This window comes from Panulirus ornatus, chromosome 2, assembly GCF_036320965.1.
Source record: "Panulirus ornatus isolate Po-2019 chromosome 2, ASM3632096v1, whole genome shotgun sequence".
NCBI classification, from domain to species: Eukaryota; Metazoa; Arthropoda; class Malacostraca; order Decapoda; family Palinuridae; genus Panulirus; species Panulirus ornatus.
In genome coordinates this window covers 31,237,827-31,258,549 of record NC_092225.1, presented here as the reverse complement: position 1 = coordinate 31,258,549, position 20,723 = coordinate 31,237,827, and the positions used below count along the sequence as shown (strand labels likewise).

The following is a 20,723-nucleotide window of genomic DNA, read 5'->3' as shown; positions in this document are numbered from 1 at the left end:
TGCAACACCATAAAAAAAATCACTCCCATCATTAACATGCAAATAATTTGCACTCCTTCAGTTATGGTTACGTGTGCTTCCCTTACCTGACAATAACAAACTTTGCACTCTCCTGCGACCAAAGACAGACAACATAACCTTAGCTAATTCATGAAATACAACTGTGACAATTACAATACGATTAATTATTCATTTATTTTCTATCATTTTTCATGCAAGAAACGCCTGGTAATCTGTCTATCAAACTAGTATTTAAAGTTACACTGAGCACAGAAAGGTCTCTCCTGCCATGTAAACATCCAAGAATTGCACTTATCCCTATTGGGTCACATATCCAGTGTTTATAGTAACTGTATTCCATAACTTGTCATTATTATTAAGAAATGGTCTACATGGACGGCAAAAACTGACGTTCTTTCCATTACCCTTCAAAGCATTAGTTTGGTGGCTTAAAAAATGAAGAATATCTTTCAATAACCAATGCTTGTCTTTCTGTTCGTGTATCTGTGCTCGAGTTAGATTCTGTAGCTGAATGTATTCTCAATTCTGCATGACGTTACCAACACAACATAACACTGGCACTAACCACTTAACAAAAAAAACACTTAGTTGTTTACATAGAAGGAAAGGGATTATAGAGAGGCGACATCCATCTGGGTCGAGGAGGGACAGCCACACATTCCGGGCTGGTGACACTTCATGCATGATGGCCACTCGTCCATATTAAGTGCTAACAAATCAAACAAATACAAAGTACCAATAAACGCACAAGTTCCCATGTTGATAATAGCATGAAAACGTCTCATGTATTAATGACGTCTTGTTATTCATGCAAAACATAAATAAATGTCAATTGAACATGATTACGCGACCACCATTAACGTTTCTCTGAATAAACGAACAAACTGGTTATATGTTTGATAAATACTTCGTTGAATGTTAATTGCTGTTAATTTTGTGGACACAAAATTGCATATGTCTGTGATTTTCCACTAGTTTCTAGGAAGTTTCCTGTCATGCTAACACGAAAGTTATCTTCATAAACATATTTATGGAAGTGTGTATTATATGCATAATATCCACGGGGAAGAGCTTATTAGGCATACTGTATAATACTGCCTGAGGCGTGGATATTCTGGGAAATGCAAATTATGCGTGACAGTGGATTGCATGATTAACCTCTCTTTACAAGTTATACTGTGAATATATATATATATATATATATATATATATATATATATATATATATATATATATATATATATATATATATATATATATTATGGACACACACAAGACCATCGGATACTCAAGTTTGTCTTAATAAACATTACCTGCAACCCTACAGCTCCTGGTTGGCATCTGCCTGCTGTGTCTCCTAGTGTCAGACACCTCCCAAGAGGCCGCCAGAAATGGGATTCACATTCGTCCACTAAGCAGCAAGAAGCCTAAAAGAACCCACCAAGCCAGAACCCTCCATTTTCGTAGTTACCAGCCACCTTACCACCAGTCTCGTTACCAGCTGCCGTACGACCCAACTGGACATGGCGATCCATCTTTTTCTTTCTATGGTACTTGTATTTCACTGTCATAATGTTAGTTGTTAAGCTCATTTGTGAGTATGTTAGGATTGGTTGGTGATTATGGTGCCATGATGGTGGTGATAACTGCGTGCGTAGTGTGGTTCCTGAAATGGCACAACGGTCATATTAGTTAATGGTGGTGTTGGTGATAATCATGGTACTGGTTGTGGTAATACCCTGTCAGTATTTATCATCGTGGATTGCAGGACGTATACAGGTAAGTGTGGGTGGTGGCAGTGAAAATGGTAATGGTGGTGTTAACTGTAACCTGCTGATCTGGATATGTAACAACGATTTTCGTGAATCAGCAATATTTTTTTTTTCTTTTCGTCGTACTGGTGATAGCAAACTTTTTTCTATTGGAATAATGGTTCTGTGTGCAGTAGTGTATGGTAGAAGGAAGTGCTAGAATACTACATGAGTGAAGATAAAGTTTTAGCACCCTAAGATTGCTAATCAAGATATGAGAGAGAGAGAGAGAGAGAGAGAGAGAGAGAGAGAGAGAGACCTACCTAAGTGTTTATGGTGATATTTGCCAGTAAGCAGGGCTATCACGTTGATCCACAGCATATACAGCTAGCATAATAATAGATATTCTTAGTGCCACACATAGATATGGTTATTAATCTTGGGTTCATGTGAGACTATTCAACCATTTATCAAGTCTCTTCTCACAGGAATATGGTTCTTTTTTAATTCAACTTGCAAAACATTCAAGATCGCTCTTTACGCCAAGGTTCTTATACATCTTTTTGGTGTATTTCGAAGGATTCTTGCTGACTTAAATCTTTTCATGTATTTTTTTCTATTTTTTAGTCTATGTGCTTTTTCTGACCTCATCAAACTGCTGCCATGCACAGATTATCATGAATTTCTAGACTACTTAAAATACAAGTTACCTAGTTTTTCTTAACAATTCATATGTTCCATTCCCTCGATTTAGCCTTCCAGGTGTTGCTACTTTTTACTCCATATAATACTCCATATTAATGTTGTTGATATTTCCATGATAAAGTGAAAAAATTATTAGCTTGTTTCTTGTTTGTTTGCTTGTTTAATCCAAAAAATATGAACAATTTCTAATCCAATTTATATTGCTTTTCACCTCATGCAAACAAGGTCAATAGAATTGTATTTATATTTTCTATGTTCTTCAGTCTCAGAAAACTTTGATTTAGTATATGTAACCGATTCACATAACACATTACAAAATGTGAATTTTTAGTATCAGAAGCCACCACTTATTCCAGATCGACTCACTTGAAAATCTTTGTTTCCATCTTCCACAGGCAGATGAGACTAATTCATCAGACACCAGCAGCTTTCCTGATCACCACGAATTGTTTTCGATTGCAGGACATACAATATACATCAAATTACTGAAGAACATGTATGATTTCTTCTGATTTATAGTGAGCATGTGAACTATATAATATATATATATATATAATGGGAGGTGTTTCATTTACAGTGTCACCTGACTCTATAAAAGCCATACTCTACAGCATGGGACTTAGCAAACCCCAGTCATCAAGCTGTTTAGAGGGTAATAATGGGTGACAGAGGCTGTTTTCATGATGCCTTACAATATATTTATCAGGAGTATGATGGCGACTTTCAGTTTTAGCACGACAACACTATTTGGTTATTTGTAAAAGTACAAAAGTTAATCAGTCACAACTAGTTCTCTCATGAACTCTTAAATCTGAGTTCAAAGCTAGAACTTTAGGTGAAACACAATCTTGGAAAATGTAACCAACGTCCACTGCTTTAAATTTTACATACAGACAGAATTAAGGTTGCACATCCTTATCATAGGAAAGTACACATGTGCATATAATGTAAGACTAATCATTTTTGCTTAACAATTCCAAAGGCCAATTGATTTTCCCTAGATTTCACAGGAATGAAAGAGCTTCTTATAGGTACATTGACGATCTGTTCTTTTGAATGTGTTAGTAGCATCACTTCAAGTTTGATCATTTGAAAGTGTCAGAGGTAACACTTCTTATGTAGCTCTGTATATTTCTGCATCCATTACAACTTTCATGCAAACATACTTATGATTTGCAAGTGTCACAAATTATTCTTAATAAAACCCACCAGTAAATGCACGGTAGTGTGTATTAAGAAAACCTGCCTCACCATCACATCTATTCACATTAGTGCCAAGAGGTGAACCAAAAGTGTTTACTCTAAAACTTATTGTTTTAATTTGAAGTTACCATAAACACCAAAGTTCTAATATTATTGATGTGTTTAAAATATGTGTATGTGTGTATGTATATATGTGTATATGAGTGGATGGGTCTTCGTCTGTTTCCTGGCGTTTCCTCGCAGCACAGGAAACAGTGATTAAGTATAATAAATAAATAAATACATTTGCCAAATTTGAGTGCTCATTTCTTTCTCCACTTTGAGCATACAAATCTTGCAGACTTCGAAATGATATAGTTTTCCTTGCAGATTTATACATAACACCAGGTTGACTGCTGATAAACAGTATTGTTTCTTGTCTTATTAATAATGACAAATAAAACTCATCTGACAGCCCACCAAAACCCTAGAACACCACATATTCAGTACAATATCTTCAAAGTCTATGGCATCTAAATCCTAGCATGTTCAGCTGAAAGTTATGCAATTATCATCATCAGAATATATAAGATTAAGATGAGACCAGAGTTGATATTGTTTAGTAGCATGAATTACAAAATTACAAAGGAGTAAAACTTGATAGCCATAGAAATGCTGGCTCACTACATTAGCCATCACTGACCCTCCTGATACCCAAGTTAGTAGTAAAGAATAATGATTGGCTTAGCAACAGAAAGAAATGAGTTTTAAAATACTAAAACTTTAGACTGGATGAGAATGGTACCACATTGGACTTTTTCTTTTAATAATATATATCAATGATCTAAAACTGGGTCTCATATTTAAGATCTCTAAATTCACAATTGATACAAAAATAGAAGATAGAGCTGTAAATGAAATGAACCCTGAAATAACTAAATAACTCAAAAATGTCTTAAAAAATAACCAGAGTGGTCTGACAAATGGCAGATGAAATTTCATGTAAAACCATGTAAAATCAATATACATTATGATGGTAAAAATACATGACTTAAGTATAACGAAACCTGACAACTAAAGTAAATGAAAAGATGGATCTTGTTATTGGTGACAATGAAGCAAACTAAACACTATCTAGTAGCAAGTAAAAAAAAAAAAAAAATCAGTCGCCAGGTTTCACAGCTAGGAACATTGACTGCAAAACACCAGAAACAATTCTGACACAACTTGTTACTGTAGTAAGACCACACCTTGAATATAGTGCAATTCTAGCCCCAAAACTAAAAGAAAGATGAGATAAAACTAGAACTAGATGGGCAACGAAACTGATTCCATTCCTTTACAACCTAACGTATGAAGAGACTGAAAAATTAGATCTCTTTTCTCTTAAAAACACTGACTTCACAATGACCTACAAATTCCAACATTCTTGAAAAAAAATTTAACAACTTAAATCATGAAAGTCTAGTTGAAATCCAAAAGAATAAAATACAAGGGCAAATGGAATAAAACTAAACTAAAAAAAAGCTAAAAATTGTAATACTGACTAAGGAAAAGTTTCTTTGCACATAGATTTGCTGAACACAAGAACAGTTACCATCAAACACTGTAAATGCCAAGACTATATCTTCAAATATCAGTTAGACAAACTTTATCAGTTCAGGGACCTACTGACTTAACACGTGAAAAAATATAGATATCGATAAATTCCTTTCACTCATTCCAGATCATAAGAATATATTTTAGTATAGCAGAGGGTGGGATATTGCATTAATTTTCTGTTGTACTTCCCATTCACTTCATCATGTTAAACTCCATACATTCTTTTTTCCTGTTCGCTGCTGTTGTCAGTGGGGCAGAGATACCCTTCTTACTGTTCTACACTGACTTTATCCATTTAGTTAAGAAACAAAAAGATATATACATATCCAAAAACAGATAACCTAGACATGGGCCAACAAGCCCTCTATTGTTTGTCTTTCCTGTGTACCCCCTACACAGGTGTTCTCATTTGTTCTCCTCACACTTTTCTCCTCCCTCCAAAACATTTAGTCATTTTTCCTGAAGTTTGCCAAAAATTTCTCAACCCCTCTCTCATTTGCACCTCCCAATTACTCATACTCCCCACTCACAAATACTTCCTTTATCCAACCACTCACATACTACACTTTCTTGTATGTCTACATACCATCATCTGAATAACACATGCTTCATCTGCACAAATAAGAAGTCCCTTCCTAAACACTTTTTCATTCTTTGCCCACTCCCATTTTCATGTAGTCAATATTAACAAGGACTGTTGTCATTTGTTGGACTTTATGCTCCTTACCTTTTCTTAACTAAGAAAAGCTTTCAATGTCAAAAAAAAATTACTGGTTCTAAATTTTCAGGGAGATTCATCCATTAAGATTTGCAAAATGAGATTTTTCAATGTAATGACATACCAGTTATAATCACACATTTATTACGTAAACTCTGAAAAACCAATGACACTAGAAATATCCAGTTCCCACAAGCCTTTCAGTTAAGTCCAGTACACAAGGAAGCATCCATAAATAAAAGTTTAACACTTGCCTGAAAAGAAATCTTTTCTACTTTTTTCATATGTGGGAAAAGTTAAAGATAAGCATTTTTAAAAAATTTTCTCTTTATAACAGGGAAAGTTTATTTACTTTTGAACAGACATTAACATTCAACTGTACACAACAGAAAACTTCCTTAAGTACAAAGGACAGTTTCCTTTTTATTACACAGGATTTTCTTTAAACATTTGTTCCATGTGGTTATTATCAAACTACATTGACACTGTGTAAAAAATATAAATACAAATTCTGCTTCTCTAAATATCACAAAGTTAAATCAACTCCTTCATGCAAGGCCTGAAGAGCAAGTTTCAGGAATGCCAAAAAGAATAGTTAGCTGCACAGCTAGACAAACCAATATGCACACACAGTTATACTAATTTCTTCAAGAATGTTTAAAGTTCACTCTTGCACATGAATAGCAGAATCCATAACCTACACATGATGCAAGGACAGAATAATATGACAAATAATTTACTGTATCTTATAAAGATAAAGAACTTGACAAAAGGATTATGATCCCCTTAGCATCATTAAAGGGAAGTTTCCTAGTCAGGATAATCAAACTGACTTCAGAAGCTTTTATCTTTTCCTATGAAGTGTAATGGTCCAGAGGTTAGTACCTTCTATGTGCAAGACACCCTTCCTCTATTATAATACAGGCATGGAAAAAAAAATATGCTAAGAAAGCCTAAATTACTCATGGCCAGTCAGGTGACTGAAAAAAGGAGCATTATTCACTATAGTTTATGCATAATGTGTAGCAAGAGGATGAATGCAATGTCTGACCAAACAAACGTTCTCAGAGACCCTAATAAAACATCAACTTATCAAAACTTATGTAATTACAAATGACATTCACATGAATTATTTTTCAGTTCATCCAAAACCAGAAAACCCTGCCCAATTTTAATTTTGGTTGTTACTGCAACAACAGAGAATCAAGCAATATTTTTCTGAAGTCACCAATTAAAATTGTTACCACAAAACTACAAGTCAAATTCTTTGTTTATGCTTTAAAATTCTGCCATATTTCATGCCCTATGTGCTGATCCTTTGTGACTGCATAAAATTCCCTCCTACAATCAGGAGTAAAGTATTTCCTTCACTTGTCCAACGAAGTTCATCAATCATGCAGAAGGATGAATATGAATCAAGCTGCAAACCAAATTAGCAGCACTTTGCTTCCATTATCATCTCAAAATACATTTGTGCCAAACCCTAAATTCCTTTTAATGACTTCTTCCAGTGTATGTGCTTTTTAATTCATAACATAGGCTCAGAGCAATTATATGAAACTTGTCTTCCACTGATAAGACTAGTTTCACCTTATCTTCACTGCAAAATGTGATAGGCAAGCAGATTTGGAGGACATCTCTGAACAACTAGCAACTGCTAGCACACTATGGAAGTACTCGTTCAACATTTACGAATCCACGAGGTGAAACATCCAGGCCAAAATTAACTTTCTGAACACACTCATCACACAGTATGTCAGACATGGAAAAAGTATGGAACTCACACATTTGTATTTATGGTACAATATAAATCACTGTATATTAGAAAAGATGGGGATGTGGCCAAGTAAGGCTGAAGGTTAGGTATGAAAATAACTCTGAATCAGCACTTGATAGAAGACTAGCAAATTAGAGTCTTCTGCACTATTTGATAAGGCTAAGTTTGATTTCAGGCAGTTACCTACACAAGGTCAGAGCTAACTTTTCAATGTATGCTATCTAAGTGAATCTTTGTATATGTTTTCATTGCCACAATAATCATCAGCCCAATCTTCATCACCTAGCCAATGAGTCTGATTGATGTTCACATTGTGCTTGCTGCTTCCCTCATTTTTAATTACAGAAAGTATCATTTCCAAGTACAACTCAGCAAGACCTTGTAGACAGTCATGGATCAGGGTAAGCAGGTGTGCCAAAATATGCTGCCACAGCAAATGTACCTTTATATAACTAGACTTGGTGAGTTCACACATTTATAATACATTAAGGACAAATAATCACTAAAATACTTTTAAACAGTAATGTTAATTTCATAATCAATATAAATTAGGAGTCTAATTTTCATCTGGTTGAATGAAAAAAAGTAGAGCTGGCCAGCACGGTTTCAATGAAATTTCATAATTCAGTTATAAAGACCAAGTCTAAAATTTCATAACAGATAACTTGTGAGGTGATGATTTATTTACATCATAACCAACTTCATCTTTATGATAACCTGTAATAACTACACAAAAATTGCTTCTAGTTCACGAGGTTTGAAAATCAAAACTAAAACCCTCATTGGTGAAGACTTCCTCATCAACTTCTTTACAGAAATATCATGACCTTAATAAATAACTCCATAAGCCTTATAATGACTGATCTTGTCATCACCTACCCTCCTGCTCCTCCTCCTCTCCCTCCTTTAGCAGATTTTTAAAAGGGTTCTGCCAGACAAACTAAACATTAAATTCCAATTTTATGACTCACATGTAAGATCTTAATTCAGGAACTGTCAGTGAATGTTGATAATCATTCTAAAATAAATTACAGAAAACTTGGATATTATCATATTTTCTCTTCATTAAATTATACTTGCATAGCATATCATTATGATACATTTTCATGAAATTCAAGTTCAGTTTCATAAACTTTGGGGTCTGGCTGGAACCTTTAAGCCTTAACCTACAGTTTACTTATATCCAGTGAATATATCTAGTCATCTTTCTTAGTTTTAGTGTCCTTAGCATCTTCCTCATCTGAATATTCTGTCGGCTGCTCTCCAGCTTTCAAAAATTTTCCAATGTAGTCATACTTTTCTGAAAAATCAATGCTTGTTAGCTGCCTACGATATATATCTCCAGCAATTTGATATGCTATGAATACATGAGAAGGGAGAAAAGTCACTGGAAGCAATGAGTAGTTTTCAATATTTTTATCAAGAAAGTAAGGCATATGTGTGAGCTGGAAAAGGAAAGTGATTTCGTGTGTAGGTGGGTCTGTGGCAGGGATGTGATGTCACCATTGCTGTCTAATTCATTTATAGAGAAACTGGTACTAGGGTAAATGAGAGGGTCTTGGAGAAAAGGGCAAGCCTACAGTCTCCTATGGGTATAGGGAGCCTTGGAGTTTTGTCACTTAGTCTTTGTGAATGCCATGGCTCTAGGAACAGATTCAAGTGAAAGACTGCAGGAGATGGTTTCTGAGTTTGGAGGAGTGTGTGAAAGGAAATACTTAAGAGTAAATATGTATAATTGCAAGGCTATTAGGTTAAGCTGTGCAAAGAGACAGGTTCACTAGAGTGTGAGTTTGAATGGAGAAAACTTGGAGGAAGTCAAGAGTTTTAGACACCTGGAAATGACATGGCAGTAAACAGAACCATGGATGCTGGGGCAAGTCAAAAGGTGTGTGAGACGATGAACATTCTAGGAGCACTGAGAAACATGGAAAAAAATAAATCACCATCTGAGAAGGCAAAAATGGGTATGTACAATAGTCCTGACATTATTATAAGGATAAAAGGAATGGGCTATAAATGAAAATGTATGGAGAGGCTGAATGTGTTAGAAATGAAATGTTTGAGGACAATACATGGTGTGAGAAGAGTTGTTTGAACATGAAATATGTTAAGAGAGACGTGTGGTAGTACAAGGAGTATGTATGAGAGTGCTGAAGAGGGCATGGAAAATGGTCTGAACATTTGGAAAGGACAACTATGAGGGCAAACATGTCAGAAATGGAAGGAACAAGGAAAAAAGGGGGGAGGGGGCAGAGAGAGACAGAGAGACAAAGTAGGAGGTGGAAGGATCGAGTGAAAGATACTTTGAAGGCTTGGGCCCTGAATAAGCAAAGGACAGACTGAGCTGGAGGGAATGAAGGCTTGGAGCCTGAACATGCAAGGGATAAAGCAAATGGGAAAGATAAGTTTACTAGGGAGGATATGCTGTCAATTGGCCACCCCATAGCTGTTCTTTCCGCTATTTGTTTAATATGTTTGACATTCAGAAATCTATAAAGTGCTACAACCTAGAGGCTATTCAGCATTTTTCCACAAAAAAGAAACTTGAAATTATTTACACAAATATACATGAGCTGTTTAAAAGATATCTAAAAAGATAAAACTGTTAACTCAGGGTGCAACAAATGAACACAAAATCAGCGCAAAGCAATTAAAAATTATGACTCAACTTTACGTATCTAATGCTGACCAACAGAAGGGCAGAAGGTTCTAAACAGGGATGGAAAGCAGCTAAGGGAACTATCAAATGCATAATTCACACTGTTGTCTGACAAAGAAATTATCAAATGAATTTTCTATTCTTTGTTTCTGATGCTTTACTTTCTGACTAAGAGATTTTCATCAAATTGTCTACTCTGTATAATGACATTTTGATGTCCTCTTGTACATGTATACTAACCAGTGAACTGCATCTCCCATTCTCTGACTGAGTCCATCTGCATGGATGATAGGTCACTGAGATCATCATATTCCTCCTTAACATCATTTACACTGAAAGTTGCCAGTGCTCGAGTGGCATCACGTCCAGCAAAAGCAGCATAAGGTCCACCTGCAAAAAGCATTGTTAATACACACAAAAAAAATACAATATGCAGATTACACGGGGATACATGGATTTTCTAAGAATAACTTTACAAGCATAACTAATTCATTAACATAGTACAAAGGGCTCTGAAACAGCTACTCTTAAACATGTTTATTTAAATTTATCATCTTCTCATAACTCATTTCAGTCCTCTGTCTGGACATGCTGCTCAACCCCACTATTCATTTACTACACATCCTTTACCACTCTTGAAAACCACACTGTTCCTCCCAAAATCTGATGCTCTGCGTATGCCATCATCCTTCCAATCACCACTCTTCCATATAAGTCCATGGGAACAAGATCTTACATTGGATTGAGGAAAATTTCCCATACAAGCATGTCAATAGACTCAAGGACATGAGAAGCTGATAAACAATCAACACTAGATCTTGCATGGACACTGAGAATAACATTTACAACACACGAGCTGGAAAAAGTGATTATATTGTGCTGGTCTTATTATGTGGTAAATGATGTGGTAAAAATAACACAAATGACACAAAATATAAACACTGTGAACAAAACAAAATCTGAAACTCTTCCAAAAATTCATCAAGAGTAAGTTTTAATTCAAAAAGTAGTTAATCAGGCAAAGAGGTTCAGAGGGAAGAGTTGTCGAGGATGATGTAAAGATATGCGAGGAAATGCATGAAAAATTACCAAGTTTTTACAATGGACAACACCATAGCCCCCAACATCAATGTAATGAAATAGGGAGGAAGTCTTGGAGAGCACCAAGTGACTGAGAACAGACAATAGAATACCAAACTGTACTTCTGAACCACAGCATATTAAGTGTAGAGATTTAACATTACTTTGTATGTACAATAATACTTTTTTGTATAATGATTCTACATGTATATATTCTTACAAAGTGTTTCTCCCAAATGGCCTGTATTATTTTTCCAGTGAATACTACTGGTCTACAACACAGACCTTCAACTTGCCATAAGACTGGCACCAACCCACCGTATGTAGCTTGAGGCAAACATGTTTAACAAGGCTGGTATTTGAGTTAACTTAAGCTCTAAAATACAGCTGTACTATGTTAGCTCATAATAATGTAAATATCCTTTAACTCTCTAAGGAAAAACACAAAATTTCAAGCTTTTTATTTTTCTATACCATGATCTGCAAGTTTCAAGTCACCCTCCAATCAATGGTTTCAAGGTAACTCCTTCCTCAAAACTTTCATTGGTCTTCTCAACCTCAAACAAAAGACTGAAATACCTATAGAAACTGCACAGACAAAAAATATAATACTTATCACACTATGCTCTTTTACAAAAATCTGCAAGTAATGCGTAAATAAATCAAGATTTTCATAAGAAATCTGTAAACTCTAGTTCATAAATGAGACAAAAAAAGAGAGTAACTAACAAAACTTTGTACATCCCTCAATATCTTAATCGTTCATATGTAAACAAATTCTTCTTTCTTGACTGAACATGTCACTGAGGTCAACCAAAGATATGTAGACTGGCTTGAAAACATAAATGAAAATCTTACACTACGTGTGGATGAGTACAAGTATGCAAATTTAAAGAGCTTTACATCAGTTCAACCTTCATTTCACCAAAGTAATCTATAACCATAGCGGATACTCTATACCTCCCGTTTCCAAGTAATGAAGCACAGTGACGGCTACATAATGAAGAGACAAACCTGGTCCATAGAACTTTTTGCCTCGCGTGACATCAAATATCTTGCCATTCACTGCCACACAAACACGCCCATGCTCTCCACTTCCATCATACTGTTTCAACTGCTCAAGGGTCATGTCCTGCCTTTTCATTTTAGGCACTGGAGGTTCCACTGGCCCAGAAGCTGAAAAAAATTTCTTCATTAAATTTTAAGGGTTTAACTGCTAGATCATGAATACAGTACTGTAACAGCTGATCAGGACACTTGGGGAAAAGATTAACCATTAATCCTTATTTGAAATATGAGGAGAAATTCATGGAGCAGAGTGTGGATAAGGCTGAGAGGATAAAATGGCTCACATTAACACATCAGAGGCTTCTCAATAACATTTATATCATAGCAGAAGCAGTGGTTGATCATGGATTACTTCAGGACATCTTCAAAACCTTCAAACTAGTTTAAATAGTCCGTTTTTGTTATGCAAAGTGAAAAATATGAAAAAAGTACAGTGTGTTGTGAGTAAAATAATCTCAAAAAATATATGTGATGTCAACTGAAAGAAAGCCTTAAAATGAATTTCCAAACATGGCAAATTAAAGTGCAGTGCGAAGAGAAAATTGTGTCAAATGAAAGAAATCCTTAAAACAACTTTCATGTACATGCACTCTACTGTTGCATTCATACAGTCCAGTGCTGAGGAGTCTCATGATGTGGGTCACGAGAGTTGGCAGTCATGCAGGCAGCATTAGTGGCACAGTCTGGGTAGGGTGAGGAGTTGGCTCAAAATTTGGAGACAGACATAGTAGCTGTCTTTACCATTGTTTACATAAAGTTTTGAATACCATTTTATACATTTTTGACCTTCAGTCTAACACATTAGGATATGACAAAGTATCTTTTTTAAACAATTTTGTGTGAAAAGAGAGAACACTATCTGGAGGGACAAAAACTGATATGTATTAAGGTATAGTAGTCATAACAATGTTATAAAAATACAAGTCATAGGCTATAGATGAGAAAATATGGAAGATGGTGAATGCATTGGAAATCAAAGACTGAAGACAACAAATAGTATAAAGTGAGTTGATCAAGTAAGTAATGATAGCATAAGAGAAAGGTGTGGTATCAACAGAAGAATGGTTGAGCCAAAAAGAGTATACTGAAACGGCTTGGACATAAGGAGAGAATAAGAGGAGAGGTTGACAAAGAGGAAATAAATATGTATGCACAAGAATTGGAAGGGACTAGAGGGGTGACTGAATTGCTTACGAGCTTAAGTACTTGCATACTGTATTACCACTCATATGACATAATCTAATGTAACATGTATTTCTAACTATAAATGGTACTGTACCAGTATTCATTTTTTCCTTAACAAAAAGCCCTTCTTTTCATTTTGACCCATAACTTCACTCCTCGTAATCCATAACTTCACTCCTCGTAATCAGGAAATCAAAAAATACAAGATTTTCCCAAAGTTAGCTTGATGTGAAGGTTGGCTGGTATTCTAAGAAACTCCAAATCATGCAGTGCAAGCCTAAATCACTTTTGGTACTAGATTTGTTGTAATCCACAATGAAACTTGCTTTTGACAATGAACTCTTTTGCTTCAGTTGTGTAATATAGGGAGTGAACACTTTACAAAATGCTGATGGAAGACCTCCATTTCAAATCTTTCAATATTAGATAGACGATAATGTCAGAGAACTGAATGACAAGGAAAAAGAGGGTTAAAACAGAAGTAGGGGAAAGATCCATGAAAACCAAAAAGTTCCCAAATACTCATCTAATTTCATCAGGCATCGCATATTTATCTTACATTTCAGTATCATTCTTAAACTATACCATATACTTCCATGATTTCAACATCACACCAACTCTCAAAAAATGTAAACAAACACACAAAGGTTAGGCGTGCCAACATCCATCCTTACTAAAATTCAGTCATTCCATGGTGTCTCCAGCTGCTCACCAACTTCATACTGGTACACTTCTACAAATGTTTCGACTACATCAATCATTTTCCCCTGCTCTGCACAGTAATACACAGTATCAATTATCTTTATCAAAAGATGAAAAAAATCATTTTTCTGAATTTGCTCATAATCTACCGAAAAAAGGATGCTTATCTTCTGCGTCTGGGATCTTAGTTCTACTATTACACATTCCATATTCACACTACAAAGAATGATTTGTTTTTTCTTCATTTTCACGTAAGTATCCTATTTCGTGATTAATAACCCAATTTTGAGGAGGCTGTGAGGGAAAGTGAAGATGTGGGATCAAACAATAATAATATGAATCAATGAGTCTTGTAGAGAACTGTAAAATAATGCTTTATGATATACCAAAATATGGGTTCCTTCGTACAAAAAATGACACCTTTCCTTTTTGCAACTTTGACATATATTATATGCATATGGAATACAGAAATGTTTTTAAAGGATCAGAGCATATAACAGGAATTAGATTGTTTCCTGGGGAATATAGAAGGAAAATAATTACATGTCAAAGATATATATTAATTTCTTTGTCCCATACATTGCATATTAAAAGTTTGTGACTAATCATGTGATTCTAAAAATAATTCTGATATCTCATCATGTTAACACTATGGTTTTACAAGTTTTGAATTCTGACACAATTCAGGCCCAGGACAAGTTTGTTTTGTTCCTTCTGGCACCCTCGTTAATGGTTAATAATACACAGCACCCACGTTTTGCCACTGAAGTAATTCATATAGAATAGTGCTACTTTATGCACAGAAATTTCAGACTTTTCATCAGTCGGAAAAGTGTATAACTAATAATTAGGTAAGTTTTACTATTCTAAACCCTTTTATATCAAATGCTTTTGCATAATATATTGAATTACAAACTGAATAAATGTCTAAAGAACCTAAAGTGGCCTGAGGATGTATGTGTTGGCTGTTTGCATGACAGTCATTTTTTAATGTCAATGTGCCATACATAAAAGCATTCAAAAATTACTTTAAAAGCTTCATTAGGTGCACTCCCTGATCTAGTTAACAGATCTTGATGACAGTGGTTCTAAACAAATTCTCACATCATGAACAGGTGGTAGATAGCACTTGTAACCCACAGTTTTCCTCTAATTCAAAGCCCTGACTATTTTGGGAACAAAATTGAGAGAGTAGTAGGTCCTACAGGTGAAAACCCACACTCAGACATTATCTTTCTGATAAATTATCAATTTTCTTAATGTACACTGACTGCATTACAAAAATGAATCAAAAGTAGCAATTCCCAAAAGTTAGTTCTGTTGCACTGCTAAAGTTAATCATTTGTACCTTTCAGCAAATTCCAAGATATAGAGTAGCAGATATAAACTGATATTCTAATTCAGCTCAAAGCAAAACATATGTATTCAAACCTTTCAGGCTTTCCTGCACTTGGGGGGTCAAGTTTAACTACGTTATATTGTCATCTGTGCAAAATTCGATACTAGTGAAACCACAGTTTCCCTAATCTGTGGGTCACCTACGAGTTCAAGATGGTACGGCTGATGCATCTACTACTGATGGACATTGTTCGCCACCTAAAAACTTCCCATTTCCAAACACAAATTATTCTGTGATGGTACTTTACATAAACAATAATCAATACGGTAGTGCAAGAGAACTAAATAATCACCTTCTTCCTAATCTGACAGGAAAGCTATCAAACCAAACAATTATGCAACAAGTAATCATTTGACTATATAACAACAATCGGTAAAAGGCTTTTTATTTCTCCAGTAACGACACTACTTCCCCAATGTCAATAATCATAAATAATTTTCAATGTTCTGCAATGTCTGACTGTACTTTACTTTGGAAGCTAAATTACATAAATGTCAAGTTCATGGCGAAGGTGCATACGAACATTTAAAAATAGAATGTTCATGGGCGTCCTTCGTACTACTTCAGGAAATGTCATCCATCAAACAAACAAAATTCTGTGAAATAAAAGTTTACTCATATTACTCAGTATATCTGGTCAAAAGTAAACTACATAGTGAATCTGTCATCCTGAGTAGCATTACTCTTACCTGCGCCAATGCCATCTGAAGGTCGGAATATTTTGTAGATAAGGAGAGCACATACTCCTAATAGGAATAAGTTAAGGGGAGATGTGAATATTTCCGTGAAGAGAGACGACAACAGAGACTCTTCACTAGTCGGAAGAGTCTCCTTACCATCCTCCGCCATGATAGCTCCCTGACTGACCGCCATCCCACACTCTCAGCTGCTGGGGGACGCTCACCCCTTATCAGGAATCAGGACTGTCGCCAACACACAATCAGTCATTGCCACACTAGTATCTCCTTTCCTTGTAGCAGTAACTTTTGAGATTGAACATGCTGTTCAAAATGAGAATTCGTATTAATGTCCAATTACAGTGTACGAACAATAGAGGATTTCTAATTTTCAAAACAATAGCATTTAATGATAACATTGACCTTTACAGTATCTATTCTAGTCTAAGAAGTACAGTATCTTAAAAGCTAACATTTTAGGGTTTTCTGCTTTAACACACTCTGAAGCATAACTAAAATTTAGATTTATGGCATAAACATTTATTGTGTCGTCCCTCTGTAATGTTGTGTCGTAGCGTCATCTTTAAACTTTCGAGTGTTTACTGAAACTAAGCATAAAAGTGATCCTGTTAGTAGTAGTTTAATGGACAATGACTGATTTCTTCAGTGATAGCTATATAGATAAGATTCTTAAATTAAAAAGCAAATCAAAATCAGTATCTTCAAAAAGGTGAACAATAAATAATTTTGGTATATGAATGCTAATATTTAAATCACCTTCCCGCGCTTGCCTGCCTCTGACCTTGGGGTAGGGTTGCCAGTACGGAACTTTCGCAGGGTGAGTTGGGGTCACGCGAGACAGACACAACTGGGCTTGGCAACAAACCATAGCATCACTTCACTCTCCTGTCTTCCGCTCGGCAACAGTAAATGTTTCAGAGTATTAGTAAATGTTTCAGAGTATTGCTGTTACAGTACATTTATGTAAGAGGCACGAAATTATGCTGTACGTATAGCAAATATCAGATCCAGTAAAGGGATAAACGTTATTCTTATAAGTTCTACATGATCTAAGCAAATATTTAACATCCTCTTTCAAAGAAATGATATTACAGCAAGCACTCCAAACAAAATGCTGATTGATGTCTAGAAAGTAAGCGACTTTTGTTAGATAAATGGGAAGTGATTATCTTTGATTTCCTAGAATCAGAGAAACGCAATTGATAAATATTTTCATACTGTTCTTGAAATTCTCCTTAACCTGCGTTATGTAAGGCAAGCTGACGTACCCGTCGTTTGACCGGAATATGAACTTTGAAAAAAAGAACCAGGTAAGAATCCTGTGGTCCCAGTACTGATCCTGCTGGTGGCGCCGTATCTTCTCCAGTGGTGGTCCTAGTGGTGTTCCAGCAGTGGTTCCAGCTGTGATCTTAACGGTGATTCCAGCAGCGGTCTTAACGGTGACTAATAGCGGTCGTTGCGGTGATTCCAGTTATGGTCTGAGCAGACCACTAGTAGTGGTCTTAACGGTGGTTCCAACAGTGGTCTTTGCGGTGACTCGAGGTGATGTGTGGTCTCAGCGGTGGTCCCTAAATATTATCAAGAAGATCCTCATTATTGCACTGTCATGGCGCGTTTCACCCCAGGTACACACGTCTTCTCCATCCCCCTCACGGAAGATAAACTTTATGGTCTGTTTTAAAACTTAAAATCATTAATGAAAAATATAATATTCAAATAAGTTAAATGCAATGTTGGGTACTGGAAAAACTCTGTAGTATTATCAAACTATGTTACCCTCACCCCCACATGGAAAATGGAGGGGGGGGATATGCTGAACTGGAGCTCGAGGACGAGGGATCTCAGGTGACAGGAGGTGACGGCAAAGAAAAAGGTGAAGCATATTCGTCCCAAACAACTGGATAGGTCAAGGTGATGTCTGGGGAGAGACTGGGGAAGCTGGACAGGGTAGGTATTGAAAAGTGAGTCATTTACCGTAAGTTCAAGTGCAAGAACAAGTGGCCTGGGTGGATGAAGAATTGTCTGACGGTGGTTAGAGAACCTGTTGATGAGACTGAAGTGTTCCTTTCAGTGTACCATGTCATCCACAGTAACAATGGCAAGCTTTGTGAACTACAAAACCTGGAGGGGTCGTGGGCTTCATGCACATACTGGAATATGCCGTAAGCAGTGAATGTGTCCCAGCGAAAGAGGCTTCTAGTTATATTATATACGGCCTTGTGTGTGCGTGTGAGGTGGTATGTGTGCACAAGGGGTGCCATGAGGAGTGGTGGCCCCAAGCATCTGCAAGAGGGAGTGCTTCGGACCCGGCTATTGCTACACGCGCAACTCATCGCCCTCCCACAAGCGTGTTCTCTGCTCTGTATCATTCATGCACTTCTACCAACTGTTGTCAGAGTTCGCGAAGAATAATATTAACGGCAAATTTCGTAAACGCAAAATAAGGATCCAAGTTACAATCACACATCTTGGCCAACTAGAAACAAGTTAATGTTGGACTTCAGGAGTCATTAATGCATCAGTTTCTGGCATTATAGTAGTCAGGCCACAGCTTAAGAAGCGGCAACAGCTGGTATGAAAATAACGCCGCACGACGCTTCGCATAACCCCAGCTCATTAACTGTAGCTGACGTGATCACATGATGCTGCACTCTCTTCTCTCACTGTCTTTTTAGATATATACGTAACACAGACACGCCAAGCTTTTGACTTTTTCGAGCTAGTGTCGGACGCAGATTCAAGGTAAACAAGGGAATATATATATATATATATATATATATATATATATATATATATATATATATATATATATATATATATATATATTTTTTTTTTTTTTTTTTTTTTTATACTTTGTCGCTGTCTCCCGCGTTTGCGAGGTAGCGCAAGGAAACAGACGAAAGAAATGGCCCAACCCCCCCCCCATACACATGTACATACACACGTCCACACACGCAAATATACATACCTACACAGCTTTCCATGGTTTACCCCAGACGCTTCACATGCCTTGCTTCAATCCACTGACAGCACGTCAACCCCTGTATACCACATGACTCCAATTCACTCTATTTCTTGCCCTCCTTTCACCCTCCTGCATGTTCAGGCCCCGATCACACAAAATCTTTTTCACTCCATCTTTCCACCTCCAATTTGGTCTCCCTCTTCTCCTCGTTCCCTCCACCTCCGACACATATATCCTCTTGGTCAATCTCTCCTCACTCATTCTCTCCATGTGCCCAAACCATTTCAAAACACCCTCTTCTGCTCTCTCAACCACGCTCTTTTTATTTCCACACATCTCTCTTACCCTTACGTTACTTACTCGATCAAACCACCTCACACCACACATTGTCCTCAAACATCTCATTTCCAGCACATCCATCCTCCTGCGCACATCTCTATCCATAGCCCACGCCTCGCAACCATACAACATTGTTGGAACCACTATTCCCTCAAACATACCCATTTTTGCTTTCCGAGATAATGTTCTCGACTTCCACACATTTTTCAAGGCTCCCAAAATTTTCGCCCCCTCCCCCACCCTATGATCCACTTCCGCTTCCATGGTTCCATCCGCTGACAGATCCACTCCCAGATATCTAAAACACTTCACTTCCTCCAGTTTTTCTCCATTCAAACTCACCTCCCAATTGACTTGACCCTCACCCCTACTGTACCTAATAACCTTGCTCTTATTCACATTTACTCTCAACTTTCTTCTTCCACACACTTTACCAAACTCAGTCACCAGCTTCTGCAGTTTCTCACATGAATCAGCCACCAGCGCTGTATCATCAGCGAACAACAACTGACTCACTTCCCAAGCTCTCTCATCCCCAACAGACTTCATACTTGCCCCTCTTTCCAGGACTCTTGCATTTACCTCCCTTACAACCCCATCCATAAACAAATTAAACAACCATGGAGACATCACACACCCCTGCCGCAAACCTACATTCACTGAGAACCAATCACTTTCCTCTCTTCCTACACGTACACATGCCTTACATCCTCGATAAAAACTTTTCACTGCTTCTAACAACTTGCCTCCCACACCATATATTCTTAATACCTTCCACAGAGCATCTCTATCAACTCTATCATATGCCTTCTCCAGATCCATAAATGCTACATACAAATCCATTTGCTTTTCTAAGTATTTCTCACATACAT

General features: G+C 36.6%; 1 protein-coding gene across 1 annotated transcript; it reads right to left on the bottom strand.

Annotated features, from left to right (window-relative positions):
• Window positions 1-6,288: 6,288 nt before the first annotated feature.
• Window positions 6,289-17,466, bottom strand: LOC139755810 (membrane-associated progesterone receptor component 1-like). Its single transcript, XM_071674424.1, has 5 exons — window positions 17,329-17,466; window positions 16,539-16,850; window positions 12,510-12,671; window positions 10,656-10,805; window positions 6,289-9,056 (listed from the first exon to the last, which is right to left on the bottom strand). The coding sequence occupies exons 2-5, from the start codon at window positions 16,720-16,722 to the stop codon at window positions 8,953-8,955; spliced, it is 600 nt and encodes a 199-aa protein (XP_071530525.1). The 5' UTR covers window positions 16,723-16,850; window positions 17,329-17,466; the 3' UTR covers window positions 6,289-8,952.
• Between the last annotated feature and the right edge of the window lie 3,257 nt (window positions 17,467-20,723).